Below are 18,030 nucleotides of genomic sequence, written 5' to 3'. Positions count from 1 at the left end.
TTGCCTCTACAGTAGGGGTGGGTGATATATTGTGCTCAAATGTGTATCACAATTTTAGGAAAATATGTTGATGACAATATTCATGATGATATTTCAAACCACAACCACAAGAAGAATGTGTTTGATTTATATCGATCAGCTATAAGATGTAGTTTAAGTGCAATAAAATAATGAACTAGGACCTTGGAGGCACACGACATCTCTTTAACAAATTGTGACTTATGAAACAGTCTGGGTTCAGTATTTGAAGTGGACAGAAGCTATAACTATATCTATAACAGAATGCAAGACTCTATTATAGACAGAGACACACACATAAAGGATCAGAACATGTTTATTTTTCACCAAGTGAGGCTGTAACGCACAAAACTCAAAGGAAGGAATATTCAGAAGTTTGTGAAAGAATGTCTCAGGAGAATGAAACTCCACACACACAATAATAAATGCAGCAAAAAATAACCCTAAAAAAATAAAAAGAGCAAACGACAAAGGGGGGTAGTCAAAATTCTCTATCATTTATAATAATGTTAAATATTAACCTTGAAATCTACATATAAATTAAATAACACATTTACATACAGTATAATCTCTGGAGAAAATAAAAAAGAGAAACTTTTTTGTGACATTTTTACATTTACATTTTAGTTTTACAAAGCCTCTTCAAAAAGGTTAAGGTTTGTCTACATAGCTGTACCATTGTCCCCTTTTTTTTTTTTTAAATAATACATAGCAGCTATTATCCATAACATCAATAAACAGCTTCGTAATATATAATATAATTATAGTAATTAATGTCCAATTGTTCTCTGGTCGCTCGTGATTGGATAAATAGCTGATATGACTTGTCAGTGTCACTTATTTCACAATTTAGTTTTTCCAACCCATTTGATTCAATTACATTCAATTATATAAACATGCACTGGTGTAAATATCATCATATGCTTTGGCTCCTTTGAGATCTTTCTTTATTCTTGGTTTTGGTTTGTGCTCGACAGAATTGGCTGTCAGTTCATAGGAGACCTGTGAAGTCAGCTGGTCTGATCATCATTGTAGTGGACTTCAGTGAGTAGCCAGAGCCTTTCCAGTAGTACCATTTGATTCCATTGAAGCGGTTTGAGTTTTGGCCTTGTTGGTAGTACATTCCATTCAAATTTGAAGGACCACAGGCATCAAACCACCAACCTAGAACATGAAAAATAAAAGATCACGTTTGGGGAACATAGAACATGTGCTACATGATACATGTGCCTGTGATACAGTCCAATATTTTCAAGTATTTGCCGAAAAAAAGGGTTAAGTTTGGTGTGTTAAAAATGTCTCTTTCGCTTTTAATAGCGGTGTAGTTCTAAAAATAAAATACAGTATTACAAGATGTCAATTCTCTCTTAGAGCAAGCCATCTTTCTCTTCTCTTATTATAGACTTTACAAATGCATTTTTTTTTAAGTTAGAAAGCGGATACCATGAGTTTAAGTTCATCCTTGTAAAACATTGAACCTTTGAGGTGAATGAACAGTAACATCTGCTCCATTTTTGAGCTAATTTTGTTGATATTTTAAAGACATAAACACACTTTTGGGTACTGCTTTCTGTCTGTAACCCCTCCTAAATGTTTAACATTGGACCTTAAGTCTATAGTAATGTACATGTTGAACCATGTTGTAGCTCTGGTTAAATAGATTTTCATGTCATGTCCTCACATGAGGAGCAAGCAGACTTGTTTCAAAGTGGCAACACATTTTTCTGTCATAGCACGATGTCAATGCAGGCATTTCACATTTAGCTGCGTTGAATTGGATGTGACAGCGTAATTGCTACTGCTCTTACATGAGGAAGGGCTGTCGCTTATCATTGACATAATCAGAAGTGAAGCCTCTGGGTGTGGGAGCTGAAACATCCTCAACAAAGTCCAATTTCTCAATTGATTCAGAAGCTTTTGGATAAATATGACCTGGATGAATGAGAATCTGCACAGACGTGTTTTTGTTTAGATTCACATCAGTGTGTGCTGGGTTTTATAGAGACTGACGTGATTAATAACTTGGTTACTGAACCGTTAAAGACTATTGAGCTCAGTTTTTGTTCAGGAGAAGACCCTTGACTTGTGTGTTAATAGAATATAAAGTTAGATAAACTTTATATTCAATTTTGTTTATTTTATTTTATTTTTTGGCAAATTCAAACGCACTGCACTCAGTACAGAAGTTCAGTGCTAGTTACAATTGTGCATAATGTGATAATTGAGTCCCCCCCTGAGAAACACCTAATGCAAAAAAGGGATGGGGTTTGCATTTTCATGCTTTCATGCTCACTTGGCAGACCTCAATATAGAGGGAGACAAAGTTCTGGCAGCGGAGCCGCTTTCAAGGGAACAGAGGAGGACCTCGAAGTCCTGTTCCCAGGCTATTAATGTCAGGCATTGTAGGAGCTGAATTCCCCAATGAGTTGATCAGTGATTAACTTTGAGCTAATTGTGCTCTTTGACCTCGAGACAAAATGTAGGAGAGCCCTTAAAATTCCGTTGAGGATTTTTGGGGGTAGTGCCATTGACAAGGCTTGGGTGGGTTGGAAATTTGTTTGGCAGTGAGTGCCCATCACAAATTGATACATGTTTTTTTTATATATAATTGTTATCCTGACAAACAAGTTATTTACAGCAAATGTGTTTCTTACCCCCTGTTGTCAGTTGCGAACATTTGCAAACACATTTGTCATTGTCTGCGTCCTTTGTACTAAAATCACTTCCTGGCTGCCCGATGCTGCTTATTTTGCCTGCTGTTCCACTGTAGCCTTTAAGGTGTATCCTGTAGAATGGAAAAGGAGAAATGAAGGAAGAGGAGGAGGAAGTTTGTGAGTGCTGTTCCTCAAAAGGCAACATTCAACTCACTGATACAGGTGTTTGGCCAGAACTTGCCTGTGGCTGCGTCTAAAATGGGTTTTGTTTATCAATTTAACGAGCTCGATTTTCTTTCTTTTTTTTTTTTCACCCCATTATTCATACATTTTGTCGTGCTATTTCATTGCCAAATATATTGTTCAATGTTATTTATGTAGTTTGTTTTTGTTATAAGTTGCTGAGCCAACTAAGTGTTGACCAAATTGGTCATAGTTAAGTAGACTTGAATAGAGCTGTGCTAAATTGACCCATTTCAAGGTCTGTTTATCAAATCCTTTCAAAGGAAGTATCCATTCCACGAGTGAAAATAGCACAGAGAATATACTGAATGGTTTGTTTTTCCCAGGAATTGTAGCTGTCTAAGCTGCTGCGTTAGACATCCAAGACGCTGCATGTACTTCCTAATTTCAAGCCCTGACTAAGTGCTATTAGATTTTCCTCATATTCAGTACATCAGTAGGAATTAATAGTCTTTTACAGCAACAACCATTGCGAATTTCTATAATGTTCTAAAACAGTAGTAGTAGGTCTGCATTTATTATCATACATTTATTATGCCTAATCTCGCCCAGAGACACTGCTAACAACCAGAATACATTCAGTGGAAAATCCCCACGAGAACTCTGTGGGCTCATCTTCACTGTCAATGAATTGTGGAGAATTGTCCAGATATTCATGCTGAATCATTCCACCTCATAATCACTCTGTTTGAATTGACTGATTAGATGTAAGTGATGATCCCGATATATATTATACATCCATGCAAAATGTGCAGGATGCATTTAGCATGAAAGACATATTGTACATTTGTTCATTAAATGTCCACGGCTGCTGAGTTTTGTCAGTAACACAAACCCTTAAAAAAAAAAAACCCTATATGTGCTGTCCTTTATCCTCAATAATATGAGTGACTTGATCTGTAAAATATGGGGTCAAAGCAACAGATAAACAGGTTTGGTAACTGTCACATTGCATGAGACGCTTTACTATGGAAAGACATCTTTGATGTTTTCGGTGTGACGTACCTGTAATTTTGTGCCTCACTGTCCACAGAAAACTGGTCATATTGTGAAAATCCAGAGTTTCCTTCCCAGTCGCTCAGTTGGATTCTCAGTTTGTAGGATTGTTGATTTGTCAGTCGAGAGACAAATTCATTTCCTAACCAGAATTCATCTGAAGCTTCCCCGAACCCCTGAAAAGACAGAAAAAATAAAAAATATTTCATCAGAATACAGAACACATACATCGTTTTAATGAATCAGCCGCTAACACACATTCACATTTGGGTTATTTTTTAGAATTATTGTATCTCTAATTATTAATTTCAGAGTTTCATTTTGGCATGACGTTGGGCAATTCATCTACTACCTGGCACTGGCAAGACTATTTTTAGTCATTTTAATTGTAAATCATGGGCACAGATTCAGATGCATATTAAGTATGCTGTGATTGAATGTAGTACTTTAGTAATTGCATTACTTTGAGAAATAGCTGGTGGTAATCTCCCACCCAGGATCTCTGTCTGAGTGGCAGTAGTTTGTCTTTTTCTTTTCAGATTATCACTTGCACAGAGTCGCCAGGTCCTTAAAGCCTGTTCAGTTATTGGTCCAATCCAGAGCTGGCCTCTGTCTTGTGTAATTTGGAATGAAATCCGTAGCCTAGGATACATTTTATTAAGGGAAGAATTTATTCTAGTGGTATAGTTTTACCTTTTTGTACTCTTGCCACGTACGGTGAAAGTCAACACGGCCATCAAAGCGTTTTTGTAGGACTGTCCAGCCACCTCCGTCTGTCTCCATGTCACAGAAAGTCTTAGGGCACAAGATTAAAAGACTTTGTTGTGATCAATTATTCAAAATGGATGTTCTGTAAAGAATTCACGATCATTTATAATTTGACAAAGCAGTCGTATTAGACTTTAGTGAAAACAAAGTTTGTGTTCAAAGAAAAGGATGCAGGATTGAAGCCCAAGTCTTAATCACTGAAAAGTATCTCAGGAGATCACAGTATTAGCTCAAGCATGCGCATCATTAATGGACGTCTGGTTGTTCTCAGCTGTCTCTCCATCATACACCATATTGATTACTGAACTTTGTTGCCAAAAAAGCGGGAACATCATTCAAGCACTATCATCATGCTTTTCAGGAAAATACAAATTAAAAAAAAGTGTTTTTATTAGTTAAACCTTCAATGTGGTGTGGATACAGTGTTTTTTTGTTTGGTCTTTGTCAACAGAAACCATGTAACACTGGCACTACAGGGGTGGGAGGAATCAAGAATCATTAATCACATCAAACTGCTGAAGAGCTGAGGTTTTTGAGCAGTACAATTCACTTCTGAAACTTTACATAGGCGTCATACTCCAACCTGTTTGCAGCACTGTTGCTGTTGTCTCCGTCTCTCCTGACTCCTTTTTTTTAAGTTTTAAGAACTTAACTGGAGCCACAAGGACCAAGGGCCGTCCTGTATGAAGTTTGCATGTTCTCCCTGTGTGTGCATAGTTTTCTCCGGGTACTCTGGTTTCCTCCCACATTCCAAAAACATGCCAAGGTTAATTTGACACTTAATTTGTCCATAGGTACAAATGTGAGAGTGAATGGTTGTCCGTTTCTGTGTGTTGGCCCTGGGCTGAATTGTCAGCTGGGATTGGCTTCAGCAGCCCCCGCAACACTCACATGAAGGATAAAGTGGTTGACAATGTGGCAGAGACATGTTTCTCCAGCCGTTTGTGTATGGCTCGACCTCTGTGGTCATGACATGTGCTTTTATATACAAAGCAATTCCCTCTTTTCATCCTCAGAATATTGAACTCTCTCAGATTTGTATTATAGTTTAACCTTATCTGACTGCACTTCTCATCACAGGGTAAGCACTCCAAAGCTCTTCAAATTTAAAATAACAGACTCACTGTACCTTAACTTCTGTTGTGGTGTTGGGCAACGTGAGCGTATAGACTCCACTTTGAGTGTTTCCTGACTTGTAGACAGCAGCACAATCGGTGAAAGTGGAGGGAGTGTCCTGCATCATAACGGGTTTTGTCTCTGCAAAAGAGAGACAGTTTTGTTAATTTGACAGCACATAGATGCCAAGAATTCATGTGTCATCCTTTGGGAAAACATTTAAAGGTCCCTTTTAACATTAAGGAGCGTTTATTGGCAAAATAGAATACACTACCCATATCAAGTGTGTAAACTTGTTTTCTCAGCCTTTGAATTAACTGGTGAGTCACCTGGTACTGAGCCGACGGAGAGAGTGTGGATGAGGTTGTTGACGGTGTCCAGCAGCTCCTGTTGCTGATGCTGTAGGACAGTGTTGTTGGAGGAGACTTTGAGCAGCTGCTCCTCCAGCTCACCTATGAGGGAGGTCTGCTTCAGTATTAGAGTCTGAAGCTGCTCCTTATCGTCTCGAAGCATCTTCAACTCCACCTGTCGCTGCTCCTCCATCACTTCCACCTTTTTCTCCAGGTAACTGAGGAGATGCAGGCAAAGCGTTAAGCAGTGCCCTTTGTTTTGCATATTGCTCCAAAACTGTGCTGTCAGATTTTCTTTTCTCTGTGATTTGACACTCTCACCTGTTTTTGTTATTCAGCTTGTTAATTTCGTTTGTTTGGACAATTAGTTCTTTTTCCAACTTGTTGGTTGACAAGGAATTCTCAAGGAGCTGCCGCTCTAGTCGAGTTGTTTGATGAATTACCTACACATAAAAGAACAATAAGTTCGACTCTCTCCCAACCGTATGAAAGATTAATATACCTGCCGTTTCACATTCCCACACTGTGACATCAAGGGTCCTTCAATAAAAGGCTACCATTTGTTTACTCAAACAACTGTGAACAGGAAATATTCTATGGAGACACTGATACATTATCAACAGAGGAATACATTTGAATCAGCACCTTTCAGTAAAAAATGGCATGGCTTTTGTATTGGACCTCATTAGAGAGGAGAGTCTAATAAACTGAGTGTAATATGCAAGTCACAACAAATAAGAAAAGGAAAATAGAAAACAACAACATTACCAATGTTTATAATAATCTTAAATGACAGAGCAAACACAAAATTGATGAAAACTGAACAGCAGGCCCGTGGTTGTTGTTTTTATTGCATATCATGTTTGCCCAGTTTGCACTTATAGCCTCAACAGTCTTTTGCAAAATGGAAAAGTACGATGGGAAAGAACATCTACAGCAGGCATACCTGTAGGGAAAACCTGTAAAATCCACGCATTTTCACTGACAGATGTATTGAACTAAACCCTGGGGTTGCAGACCTTGCCTCTAATTTCCCATTTTGGAGGAACTGAACTCAGCAAAAAGCAGGTTGTTTACATGGATCCAAGCTATGTGTCTCCAATGGAGCTGTTGATGTCTTTGAACAGACGGATGTCTGATTGTGACGAACTGATAGACCCTTTCTGTGGGAATATGAGTGTGCTAATAACAGGAAATGCTGTACAGTTGGCTCACATAAGGTCATTGACGTGTAGCCACAATAATAAACTGACACAGTCATGCCTGCTTCCCCCAGCTTATTTTTTTAACACTCTGAACCTACATTATTTCAGTCAGCGAACCAAATATTGTTGAGAAATCTTTGTTGTGCTCATATGTAGACAGGTGCAGGTGGTTTTGACTTTCTTAGTGTTGTATTGCTTAGCTAAAGCAATTGTTTTTGCACATTAGAAAAACAATCATGGCCTCACCTGTGCTTCCACGTTGGTCAGTTTCCTTGTTTGCTCGGCAGTTTGACTCAGCAGGTTTGTTCCTATTTCAATCATCGTTGCTGTGTGGTTATGTACAGCTGTCTGTTGGATTTGAACCATGTCCTGTTTCATACTGTCCTGTATGTAGCTCTCTAGCTGCAACACAGAGGAAAGACAAATGGCTTTAGACGGATTTTTATAAGGGCCATCAATAAATGGTTTTGTAGTACAGTGTTAAGGCAGTAAGTGCAGCTTACTGTCAAATGCTATTGTCATGGGTTTATAACACCCATGAGGTACCCAAAGTGCTTACATAAAATAATAAAGCATACAATAAACAGAAATAAAACATACATTATAATCAATACATGTGATACTTGGCATTTTACATCCAATTTTTGGAAAATGTTGTTGGTACAGAACTTGGTCACTTGCTTTCTACAATGTCAACATTGTAGAATAATGCACCTGACCACACCTATTTTTTTGGATTTTGACAATAATTAGTCGATATCCTTTAAAATGTGATTTCAATTGAGTTATAATTCATTATTTGTTGCTTACAGATTATATTAATGGACACAATTTTTCAGGAAAACAACCCATCCATCCATCCTTTCAGCACTTAAACTCTGAGGAAACATTCAGATTCTCTGCTCTAAGGTAAATTTTGCAACAAACAAGCAAGAGCAAAAATGTTAGATAATTTGAAGACTTGGTTTTCGGGGGCTGGTGTCTCCATATCTTCAAAGGATAATGAGGATACATTCAAGGTCCAAAATCTGCATTCTGCATAGAATAAGATCTAAGGTGTTTCCGCTTAAATGAGAAGGTTCACGTACAAATTGATTGAAACCAACAGTATGGATAAGGGCTAGAAATACCTTAGCTAAGGAGTCGGTGGTTTGTCTGAAATACTCAGTAATGTCAATTTGCACATTTTTAAAACAACTATCATGAAATTATTTTAGACAATATGTCTTGCCCACCCCTAGCTGCAAGTACAGTTGCAATTCAACAGGGTAAGACAAGAAAATGACAACTATCTCCCAGGTGTAAAATAGGGCACATAGAGTTCTGACCTCACAAATCAAACTTTAAACCTCTAAGTCACAGTAATAATACAAAAGCTCAGTTAAAGTGAGGATGTCAGTGCCTCATCTTTTACAAGATTTGCTCTTATCTACCTTACAGTATTGCCAGATATAGACCAAGACCAATCATTAAGTTATTTCCTGCATGGTTCCTGAGTGGCAATCAGGTCACACGTCCCGTAAACAGGATGGAAGTGTTGAGTGAGGAGTTACATCCTTCATGACAGTACCATTTGTGTACAACTGGAACCAGCGTCACTCGCATATCTTTGCCATCTACAGTATGTTTGCATGTTATTTACTCATCAGTCAGTAATGCAACACCAAAACAGTTAGTTTTATTTTTTTTCGGATGGCAACCACAACTAACAGCAGCAATTAGTGCTGATTTTGTTTACCTTCCTTTCTCAGTGTCTTATGTGTGCGTGTTATTGAATGCACACAGAGATGTGTGGTAGGTGGAAGCTTTTCATTTGACTTGTTGGCAGGATGTCCCATTGACGATCTTTTGATCTTATCAGTTGTTTACTCTGCGTGCCTCAAAGGCGTCAGTGACGAATTATTATTTTCCTCAACAAATTGTTATCCTCGGTTATTTTCAGCTGGTGCATATGCATTTGAGAAATGAAGTGACTTTATTTTAGTGGCGTTAAAGCAACTGATTCTGAGTTCTGCATTACTCTTTAGCTGGACCTCATCCTAGTTGCATACTGGGCGGCAGTGGTTGACCAGTCTTGATCCACAAGTCTTCATACTGATGGGTTGCTGGGCAAGACATTTAACCCCAAGTTGCTCCTGACAGTGTGTGATAGATGTATGATAGAAAAATCACTGCTCACATAACCGTCATAACCTGGTTAATCGCAAAACTGAAGCATAAAGCGGCTTTGACTGGTCATAAAGACTACAAAAGCACCATATAATTATAGATTATATGCAGTGTTCCTGCCTGGTCACCAAACTAATACAAAGACAGATCTTCTAGGGGCAGAGGAGAAATGAATGAGGCACCATTTTCCCTATTAAAGTCAGTGATCCATCAAAATGATTTCAATCATTTGATGACTGCTATTTTAAGGTTTAGAAAGTCAAATAGTGTGAAATCATACCCGGTTCTGATATGAACACTTAAATTGTGGTGAGGTTCAAGGATTTTATTTTACCTTTTTGTTATTATTTTCATCAATTTATAATAAAATAATGTATAGATTTCTGAGTTTTTATTTCTATTATAAGAGCTTCACAGATTATGTGCAGTATAATTTGACCTTGGTAAAGATACATTATGCGCTCCGCTGAGTGGCATGGTGCACCACATTTCTCTGCCACAGGTTAACCAGGCTGAAAGATTAAATAGACTTCAAATTAATATTTTCTTGGAACCTAAGATGTGAATGTTCATTTGCACATTAAAGACCTTTACAACAGCCTATCCTCTTTGTTGATGCAGAGCCATATCAAGGTTTTGAAATGATAATCAGTGATTATTTAATTGTGATAATCTGCATTATACTTAGACAGAGGGTATTGTATTGTGTATTGTAAGTATAATGTTCTCACAAAGTTGCGGTGTTCTTTATGGCATTATATCGAGTTTATTTTACACCTTAGCTGTGGTTTTTACCTATATTTATCATCTCAAGTGCAAATTAAATAAATTAAGTCACTCCACAGAAGAACGATAGAGGAATCTTCCTCGATTCACACTAGGACTGAACAATTAATCGCAATTTTTATCAAAATCGCAATACAGCCTACTGCAATTTTCAAATCACAGGAAGCGCAATATTTCTTAAAGCCAAAATGTTTGTCAAATTACCATTTTAGATAAAGTATTCTATAATAATACTGACCTATACACATCATATTCTACAGACTGAAGAAAACATGTTTGTCTTATCACACAGTAATCATTTTAAATATTCACTGAAATCACTAAAATGAGAATAATTATGTAAAAATTACCATTCCATGTGACATCGCGAATCATATCGCAATCGCAGTCAAAATAATCACAATTAGAGATTTATTCAGAATCATTCAACCCTAATTCTCACCAAATAAAACAAAAAATGCTACTCTATGTACAGATTAATCCTTGGTACCACATAGAGCTGCAACTAAGGATTATTTACGTCAAACCTGGAAATGATGATGTTCTCAAATGTCTTGTTTTGTCCACAAACCAAAATGATTAACTTTTAATTATTTATTTGTTCTGCAGAGCAAATAAATTAAGAAAATACTCACATTTAAGAAGCTTAAACAATTGGAAATCTTGTTTTAATCAGGAAAAAAGCTTTTAACCGATTAATCGATTATCAAAATAGTTGTCGATTAATTTAGTAATCGATTAATAATCGATTAATTGTTTCAGCTCTAGTACCACGTAGCAATCAGCTATGGAACCTGTCTGACACTATATCAAGATGTTAGCCCTCATGTTGTGAATATGGTTTTTGTTCAGCCATGTGAGTGTTTGTTACTGAGTAGCAGCATCAAAGACGGTGCCCTCTGCCCGCTCCTTTGACGTGGATCAGACCATGTTTATGTTAGGGGACAGGGACTGTGTGATCAAGCTGTGAGATGTTCTGTCTGGCTCGTTTTGTATAGTTGGGATCATTAATCACCTCCTGAAGTGGATGAAGTGAGGGAGCTGGAAAAAGAAGCTTTTATTCCTTACTTTCTTTGGCAGTAATGGCTCAGCAAGCTGAAAGGAAAGCATGCGTCGCTCACGTGAACACCTGTGGCGAGTTTTTGTTCATCGTCAGACCCATTTTTGTACTTAATAAGAGTGCGTCTCAGACATTCTGCATCATTTAGACAAAACTGTTTTGTTAACATTAACTTTAGTTCACATCTTTTGTGCAGTAAAGCCGTTTCTTCCCTTAATTTGTGGTGTTGGTCAAGCATTTCTCTGGTCAGTGATGGAATTAGCAAAAAGGACGTAATTTGGTATGAGCGTTAATAATCTGCCCGTGTTAATATTCACAGATTTTATCAATTAAATCAACACTTGAACTAAGTTGTACAAACCAGGGAAGGTTGTTTGAACTTTAAAGCTCTTTAACATAGAACATGTGGAATGAAGTGACAATCTCGCCACGGACACCTGTTTGGAGAATCTTCAGCACATTCTGCCACCTTCATAACGACAGTTATTGGTGTTAGTTGTTTTAATGTGATATCATGGATATGTAGCCACTATACCTTAAGCAGCCACTGTGTGTTATTCTCCATGATGATCTCGAGTTGTTCCAGCCTTTGAGCTGACTCATCGTTGTCCGTGGCTCCGTCCTTTTGAACTTGATAGTTGTAGCTGTTGCCCTGGGTTTGGCAGTTTTCCTGCTCGGGCAGCAGAAAGGTGTAGCTGCATGGACCATTTTGGATCTGGTACTGTCTCTTGCCAACTGCACTGAATCCTTCCCTCAGGCCAAGAAAGAAACAAAAAACTAATACGTCCGCATTCAGCATCTTCATAGTAGACTGTTGTTTCTAACCTGAAGATAATGTTTACAAAATTGTATCTCCTTGGACTTTCAAGTTTATCTGAAACTCCTCTCAACGATGGTGCATCTTTCTCCAACAGCATCCACTAACAGTTCTGTCGACGTTGTGCAGATTCCTTTTATCACCCCTCAGTTGTAGGAGGAAAAAAAGCCATCAGGAATTAGAGGTTGTGTTTTATTCTCATAGGTTACCGGTGCCAGACGGCATGTGCTCGCCCTTCATCAAGCCCACAGCCACTTGTTGGAGCTGCCCGTGGCCGCTCTGATTAGCTAACTGTGATTTTTAGCCACACCCCCACTTGTGGCCAGCCACTGTGAAGTGCAGTGAAGTGGATATTCCTTTCAGTACACACTCACTGAACAGCACAGAGAAGCAGATGCACAAACTACACATCATTCACTATATCCTCTACGGTACCCACATGTTTTTTTTGTCCTCTGTATTTGAACAGCCTCTCAGGATGCAGCTGTCCACGTCCAGGACACTGTGATAGTAGCCGTGTCCATCCCATTCATTGAAGAGTGTTTCCCGGGCTTATACAACAAACACTCATGTATCTTTGAACAGGAGACTCAAAGGGAGACGTCTTTGTTGAAATGAAGTCATTAACTCTTTCAATTCATAGTCTTACTTTACTTGTTTAAGATGTTAAATCTACTGAAATCTACATCTTTTCTTGATTCCTGAGGCTAGATTAATATAAGACTTAATTTAAAGTCTTATCTGTTCCTGGTACAAACAAAATTGTCCAATTTATCTCTGACTACACAATGATGGCCTGTTTTCTGCAGTGTAGATTTAAATTATTTTATATTGAGTGCAGTTTGCAGATCCCTATGATGGTATAAAGAGCCAGTACTTGCTAGTGTTGGTGAAAGTTGTTTGTTAACCCTAAAGTTTTAAATTTTTTCAGAATCGTCACTTTAAAATAGTATGCCAATCCTGAGTGGTTATAGACTTTTGTGCGTTAAATGCCTCAACAGCAATGAACTTGTTTTCTGTAGCTGAAAGAAAATGGAAAATGGAATGGAAAAGGAAATGGTTTTGAAAACAAATCACCCCTGGGATATGTTTACTAGGAGCATAGGAGGCTGGCTCTGTAAAACACTCACTCTATAAAAAAATTATTAGTCTGTGAGACCTAAATGAAAGGTTTTACCATAGTTGTAGAATCGTCCCAGTGTGGCAGAGTTTTTGCAGTGGTTTAAATCTCTCATGTCACACTGGTGAGCAGCGAGCAGGTGTGCTGTGCAGGAAGAACTTTGACATCGGAGGACGTTTTGTTCTATACTGCAGGAATGTGCCTCTCTCACGGACCCTTAGAAAATGCCTCAGTAACTTCATTCTTTACATTTATAAAAGGCTAAATTTTGTGCACCGATTATCGTTTTTAACTGGGCATAACCACACTTGTCAACTACGCCATATTTTATTTTTGACAGGAAAGCCTTAGATTTTCAGTGGGATAGAAATACTGGAACAGAATTGTAGGAAGTGGGCTGATGTAATAGTTACTGTATACGGGAAATGCAACATATTTAAGGCACATTACCAAAGAGGAAAGACTTGCCGTCATCCCAAAAAAACCCTGACTTTTTCAGATGCTCATGCTGAATCACTCAAAGAAAGAAGAAGTAAATGTGTTTATACCAGCTCCTGTATTTTAGTTTGTTTAATGGTTATGCATCCATTTAATCTTTCACTAAGCCACATCCTACATTAACCATACACTACTAAGTCAGCTTACACCTTGAGAAAACATTGTGATTCACTGAAATGTCAAGCACACAACTAGCATTTCATTATTCAGAGCCCTTAGGCCCTTAGGCTGTATTTATTCTCGTCTGGCATTGGTTGTGGGGCCGAACATACTCTCTGCAGACTCACTGTGCTCAGCAGGGAATACGTTCATACACTTAGTGGCTGCAGGGATATTGATTAAGTTGACAGAATAAGAAGGTAGTATTCCCATGTGAAAGATTAATTAAATTATTACTGGTACAATAAAATGCATCTCATTTAGGCTGCAACAGTCTCAAGAGTGTTTTTCAGAGAAAGCTTTTTCACCACTGACAGCAGCACTGGCTTACAGCTAATTTAAAGATGACTGTTATTATAGTGTACCATTCGACAGCATTTGAATATAACTTCCTCTGCACTGTAGCACTCCTGTCATGTGCAGACAGACGTGTTAATTATGGTAAATGTGCATTAAATGCAGAAGTTAATGCAAAGCCTATCAAAAATGGAAAGAATCAGTAAAGAAATACACAAACCTGCATGATTGTTTCTTTACTCTTGAAGGTACAAATACAGATACTTTCCTACTTTCCAGGTCCATGTGGAAGGGCTGTAAAAAGCAGTGTGAGATTAACTAAAAAAAAACTGTAAACCTACTCCTCAGACAACTGTATATTTATTTAACTGGTAAGACTTTACATTACAATACAGTACGCACGTGGTATAACATGCTAATCTATATATTGCAAGAAAACAAAAATGATTTATTTATTTATTCACAACATAAAGAACAAAGTGCATAAAGTCTATGTATTGAACGTGGATGGGGCATCTCTTAACGTAGTTTCTGCGCCATCATCCTTGTGTAAACTCACTCTTCTTCGGCCAGGTAACTTCCACCCAAGTTTACCTCATTCATTTGAGCAGCGCCACCATGAGGAGACATGAAATAGTGATGTCCCGTGAGTGAAACCTGCAGGGACTGTTTACTTTAGAGCACCTTTAATTTGATTAAAATATCACTATTTTCTGTATTGTATCGATTATTATGAGGACTATTTTTACCCACCCTTATTAATTATGTGATTGAGAGGTAATGGTAATACCGTCTTATTTCTCATCCAATTTCCATCTCGGTAATAAAGACAACATTATAGTAAAATGATATTTCCAAAGTAATATCCAGGTAATAGCTTGGTTATTTGAATTACTGTAGGCTACCATTGGTGTAATACCTTCACATCAAAATGTTTGTGAATCAAAATAGACAATTACCATAATTATGAATTAGCAATTCATCCTCACTTATATTCCACACACATCTTTCCACTGTTATTACCAAGAGATTACTTAGTGATTACCATAGAAATAAAATGGGATTAACATATGTAAAGCAAACATTACACATAGTCTTCACTGATTCCCTGTGAAGTGTAACATGTGGGTTAACTTTAACCTGACCCCGTCTCTGAACCCTCTGAACAATCTCTGGTTATTGACAAAAAGCAAAAACTTGTGTGAACATTAACAAAAGGCTAAGGCTGCAGGCCTTCAGGCTCATTTCCTGGCATTCACATTGGTCCCCTTCACTTTAGCTACTGACCCCTGCAGGTTACAGAGCAAACCTGTAGTGAGTGTCCCACAACTATACCCACAGAGAAACAGATGCTCAGAGCTGACAATACATGTTAAACAATGGCTGTATATATATATATAGCAGTCATCTTCAAGTCTCCAAAATTGGAAAATAATGTATGTGATTTAAATCCCTGCACAAATCTATGTTAATTGTGGACAAAAAAAATACTTCTTCAAAAACAACAGTGTACAAGTAATCAAACTGGCATTTAAAAGGTTAAAACCCTCAAGTTTTGCGCAGGGCTGGTTTAAGAGGTTTATACAGAAAAAGATATTTCTCCGTAATGTTTTTATAACAGTAGTGGACAATTAAGAGGGTAGTAAATTAAACTGACACCCGAGGGTTAATGCAGGTTGATTATATCAATTTTCATCATGGTTCATGGCTCACATCCTTACAAATGTATCCTTATCCTACTTCAGTTTGACATTTCTGAAGTTTGTGTGATTGGCAGCTCCCTCCCTCTCCTGTTTGCTGCACTGCTGCACTGCTGGGTGGCACTGTTCACACTGTTATCACGAGCCTGCCTTATCACACATGGCAGGTTGACATGTCACACTCGGTAAAGCACAGGTACGTGATAAAATGAATGAGGTCTCAATCTCACTGACTCTCCTTGAGGTTTGGGTTGTTTCCCTTTTAAAAAAATTGTTTTAATTTAATATATTTTCCTCACCCTTGTTGAGGGTCAGAAGGACAGAGGGTGTTGTACATTGTACAGATTGTGAATATTGGCTAAAAAAAACCGACGTTTATTTGGTTGGTTTGGTAATTAACTGGTGTAATTAAAAACATCTGTGTGGATGTGAAGCAGCATGTTTGCTGCTGTTAGTTCAAGTTAAGATTTACAATAACATAGAATTATAATATATAATAATAATAATAAAAGAGTATTTTATTGCTGAGAGATACTAAAGAATAATACCACTTTCGTGTGATGGATTTACCGGTCGATCTATGTTCCTACCCTCACCTATGGTCACATGCTGTGGGTAGTGACCGAAAGAAGGAGATCGCGGATACAAGTGGCTGTAATGGGTTTCCTCCTCAGGGTGTCTGGGCTCTTTCTTAGAGATAGGGTGAGGAGCTCGGTCACCTGAGAGGCTTGGCGCCGTGTCGAGATGAGCCAGATGAGGTGGCTTGGGCATCTGGTTAGGATGCCTCCTGGACGTCTTCCTGGTGTGGTGTTTCTGGCACGTCCCCCTGGGGAAGACCCAGGATGGATGGATGGATAGATTATATCATCTTACATTAAAGATTTTGTTATATCTTGACACAGCCTTTGTTGCTCTTTGTGCTACAGATTCAAAAAGATATCACACAAAATATCAAAGCATTCCTTTAAATGTTAATCGATAGTCATGGAATTGTTGAATATTATCATCTTCTGCATCATGATTGTCCTTTTCTGTTTTCTATATTAATCTGGCTCCAAAATAACAATGTGCATTATTATAGAAAGAGCCCCACCAGTTTCCCACAGTGATTAAGCAAGTGGCAGCAGCAAAGAGGCTCAATCTGGCTAAGATGAGAGGGGAGCGAGGGAGGAACTTGAAACAGCTTTTCATATTAAAGCACCATCTGATTGGTTGTTACATCTGTGATTATAATGATACTTATAGTTAGGTGTAGATGTGTACAACTGCAGTAACATCGTAGACATCAGTTAACAACAAATGTTGACAATGCACACACTGGTGCTCTTTAACTCACCTCTGCAATTTGAAGCCTGGACAGTTGTGCGATTAACAATCAGACAGACTGGCATTTATAGATAGATTATTCCAATCCTGCGGCTTTGGGGTGAATGAGACCGAGAAAATCTCTGTTGTCATCTGCAGTCACTGGAGACGAGTATGAGTGTCCTCTCTGTAGGGTCCTGTACTTGTTGGTGTCCAGATGACTGAGATCCAAGCACTTTGGTGCAGTGTGAGGAAGCGAAAGTGGAGGCAATGAGTGGTGGAGAAGTCTTTTTTTTCTCTCTTTCCTTTCTGACCCCTTGCTCTCTGCAACATGGTGGACAGATTTCTTTCAGCATCACATGTCCAGTGCAATGTGCTCCCAGTTTAATATGCTTGAAACATATTTTAGCCAGCCAGGTGCTTGCAAGATCTGTCCAGTATATAACTTTTACTTTCACTTCTCAGATTTGTCGTCTTCAGAGGCATCTGTCTGCTGGCGAGCATCAGCAGGACCTCTTCCAAAGCCAACCAGCCATGTTTGTGTCCCACCAATCCCAGCCGCCCATGCAGAGTCTGGTGGAGCTGATTGAGCTCTGTGGAGGAACAGTCTGCAAAACTGTGCGTCAGGCAGGTATCTGTATCGGGAAATACGGTGGTAGGAGACCAGAGGGAAGCAGGATCTTGTCTGAGCAGTGGGTGCTGGGTAAGAGCTTTTCTGCTATTATGTCTGTTTCAGTTTACTTTGCCTTAATTTTGTCACTATTAACTG

The 18,030-nt window shown here is 38.4% G+C and overlaps 2 protein-coding genes across 5 annotated transcripts in view; one reads left to right on the top strand and one right to left on the bottom strand.

The window, feature by feature from the left end:
* Window positions 1-18,030, top strand: part of mcph1 (microcephalin 1) — a 28,564-nt gene that overhangs the window by 9,957 nt on the left and 577 nt on the right. For all 4 annotated transcript variants that reach the window (XM_058651392.1, XM_058651389.1, XM_058651390.1 and 1 more), the window contains one exon: window positions 17,727-17,964. In XM_058651392.1, coding sequence (XP_058507375.1) covers window positions 17,727-17,964 — 238 coding nt within the window. The remainder of the gene's footprint in view (window positions 1-17,726; window positions 17,965-18,030) is intronic.
* On the bottom strand, window positions 319-12,228 carry angpt2a (angiopoietin 2a). The gene is made up of 9 exons (XM_058651401.1): window positions 11,901-12,228; window positions 7,597-7,752; window positions 6,467-6,588; window positions 6,125-6,363; window positions 5,809-5,936; window positions 4,605-4,706; window positions 3,921-4,087; window positions 2,673-2,803; window positions 319-1,182 (listed from the first exon to the last, which is right to left on the bottom strand). Exons 1-9 carry the CDS (start codon window positions 12,168-12,170, stop codon window positions 1,010-1,012), a joined length of 1,488 nt encoding a protein of 495 aa, XP_058507384.1. The 5' UTR covers window positions 12,171-12,228; the 3' UTR covers window positions 319-1,009.

This window comes from Solea solea, chromosome 15 (genome assembly GCF_958295425.1).
Source record: "Solea solea chromosome 15, fSolSol10.1, whole genome shotgun sequence".
NCBI lineage: Eukaryota > Metazoa > Chordata > Actinopteri > Pleuronectiformes > Soleidae > Solea > Solea solea.
This window is presented reverse-complemented; position numbering and strand designations above follow the sequence as displayed.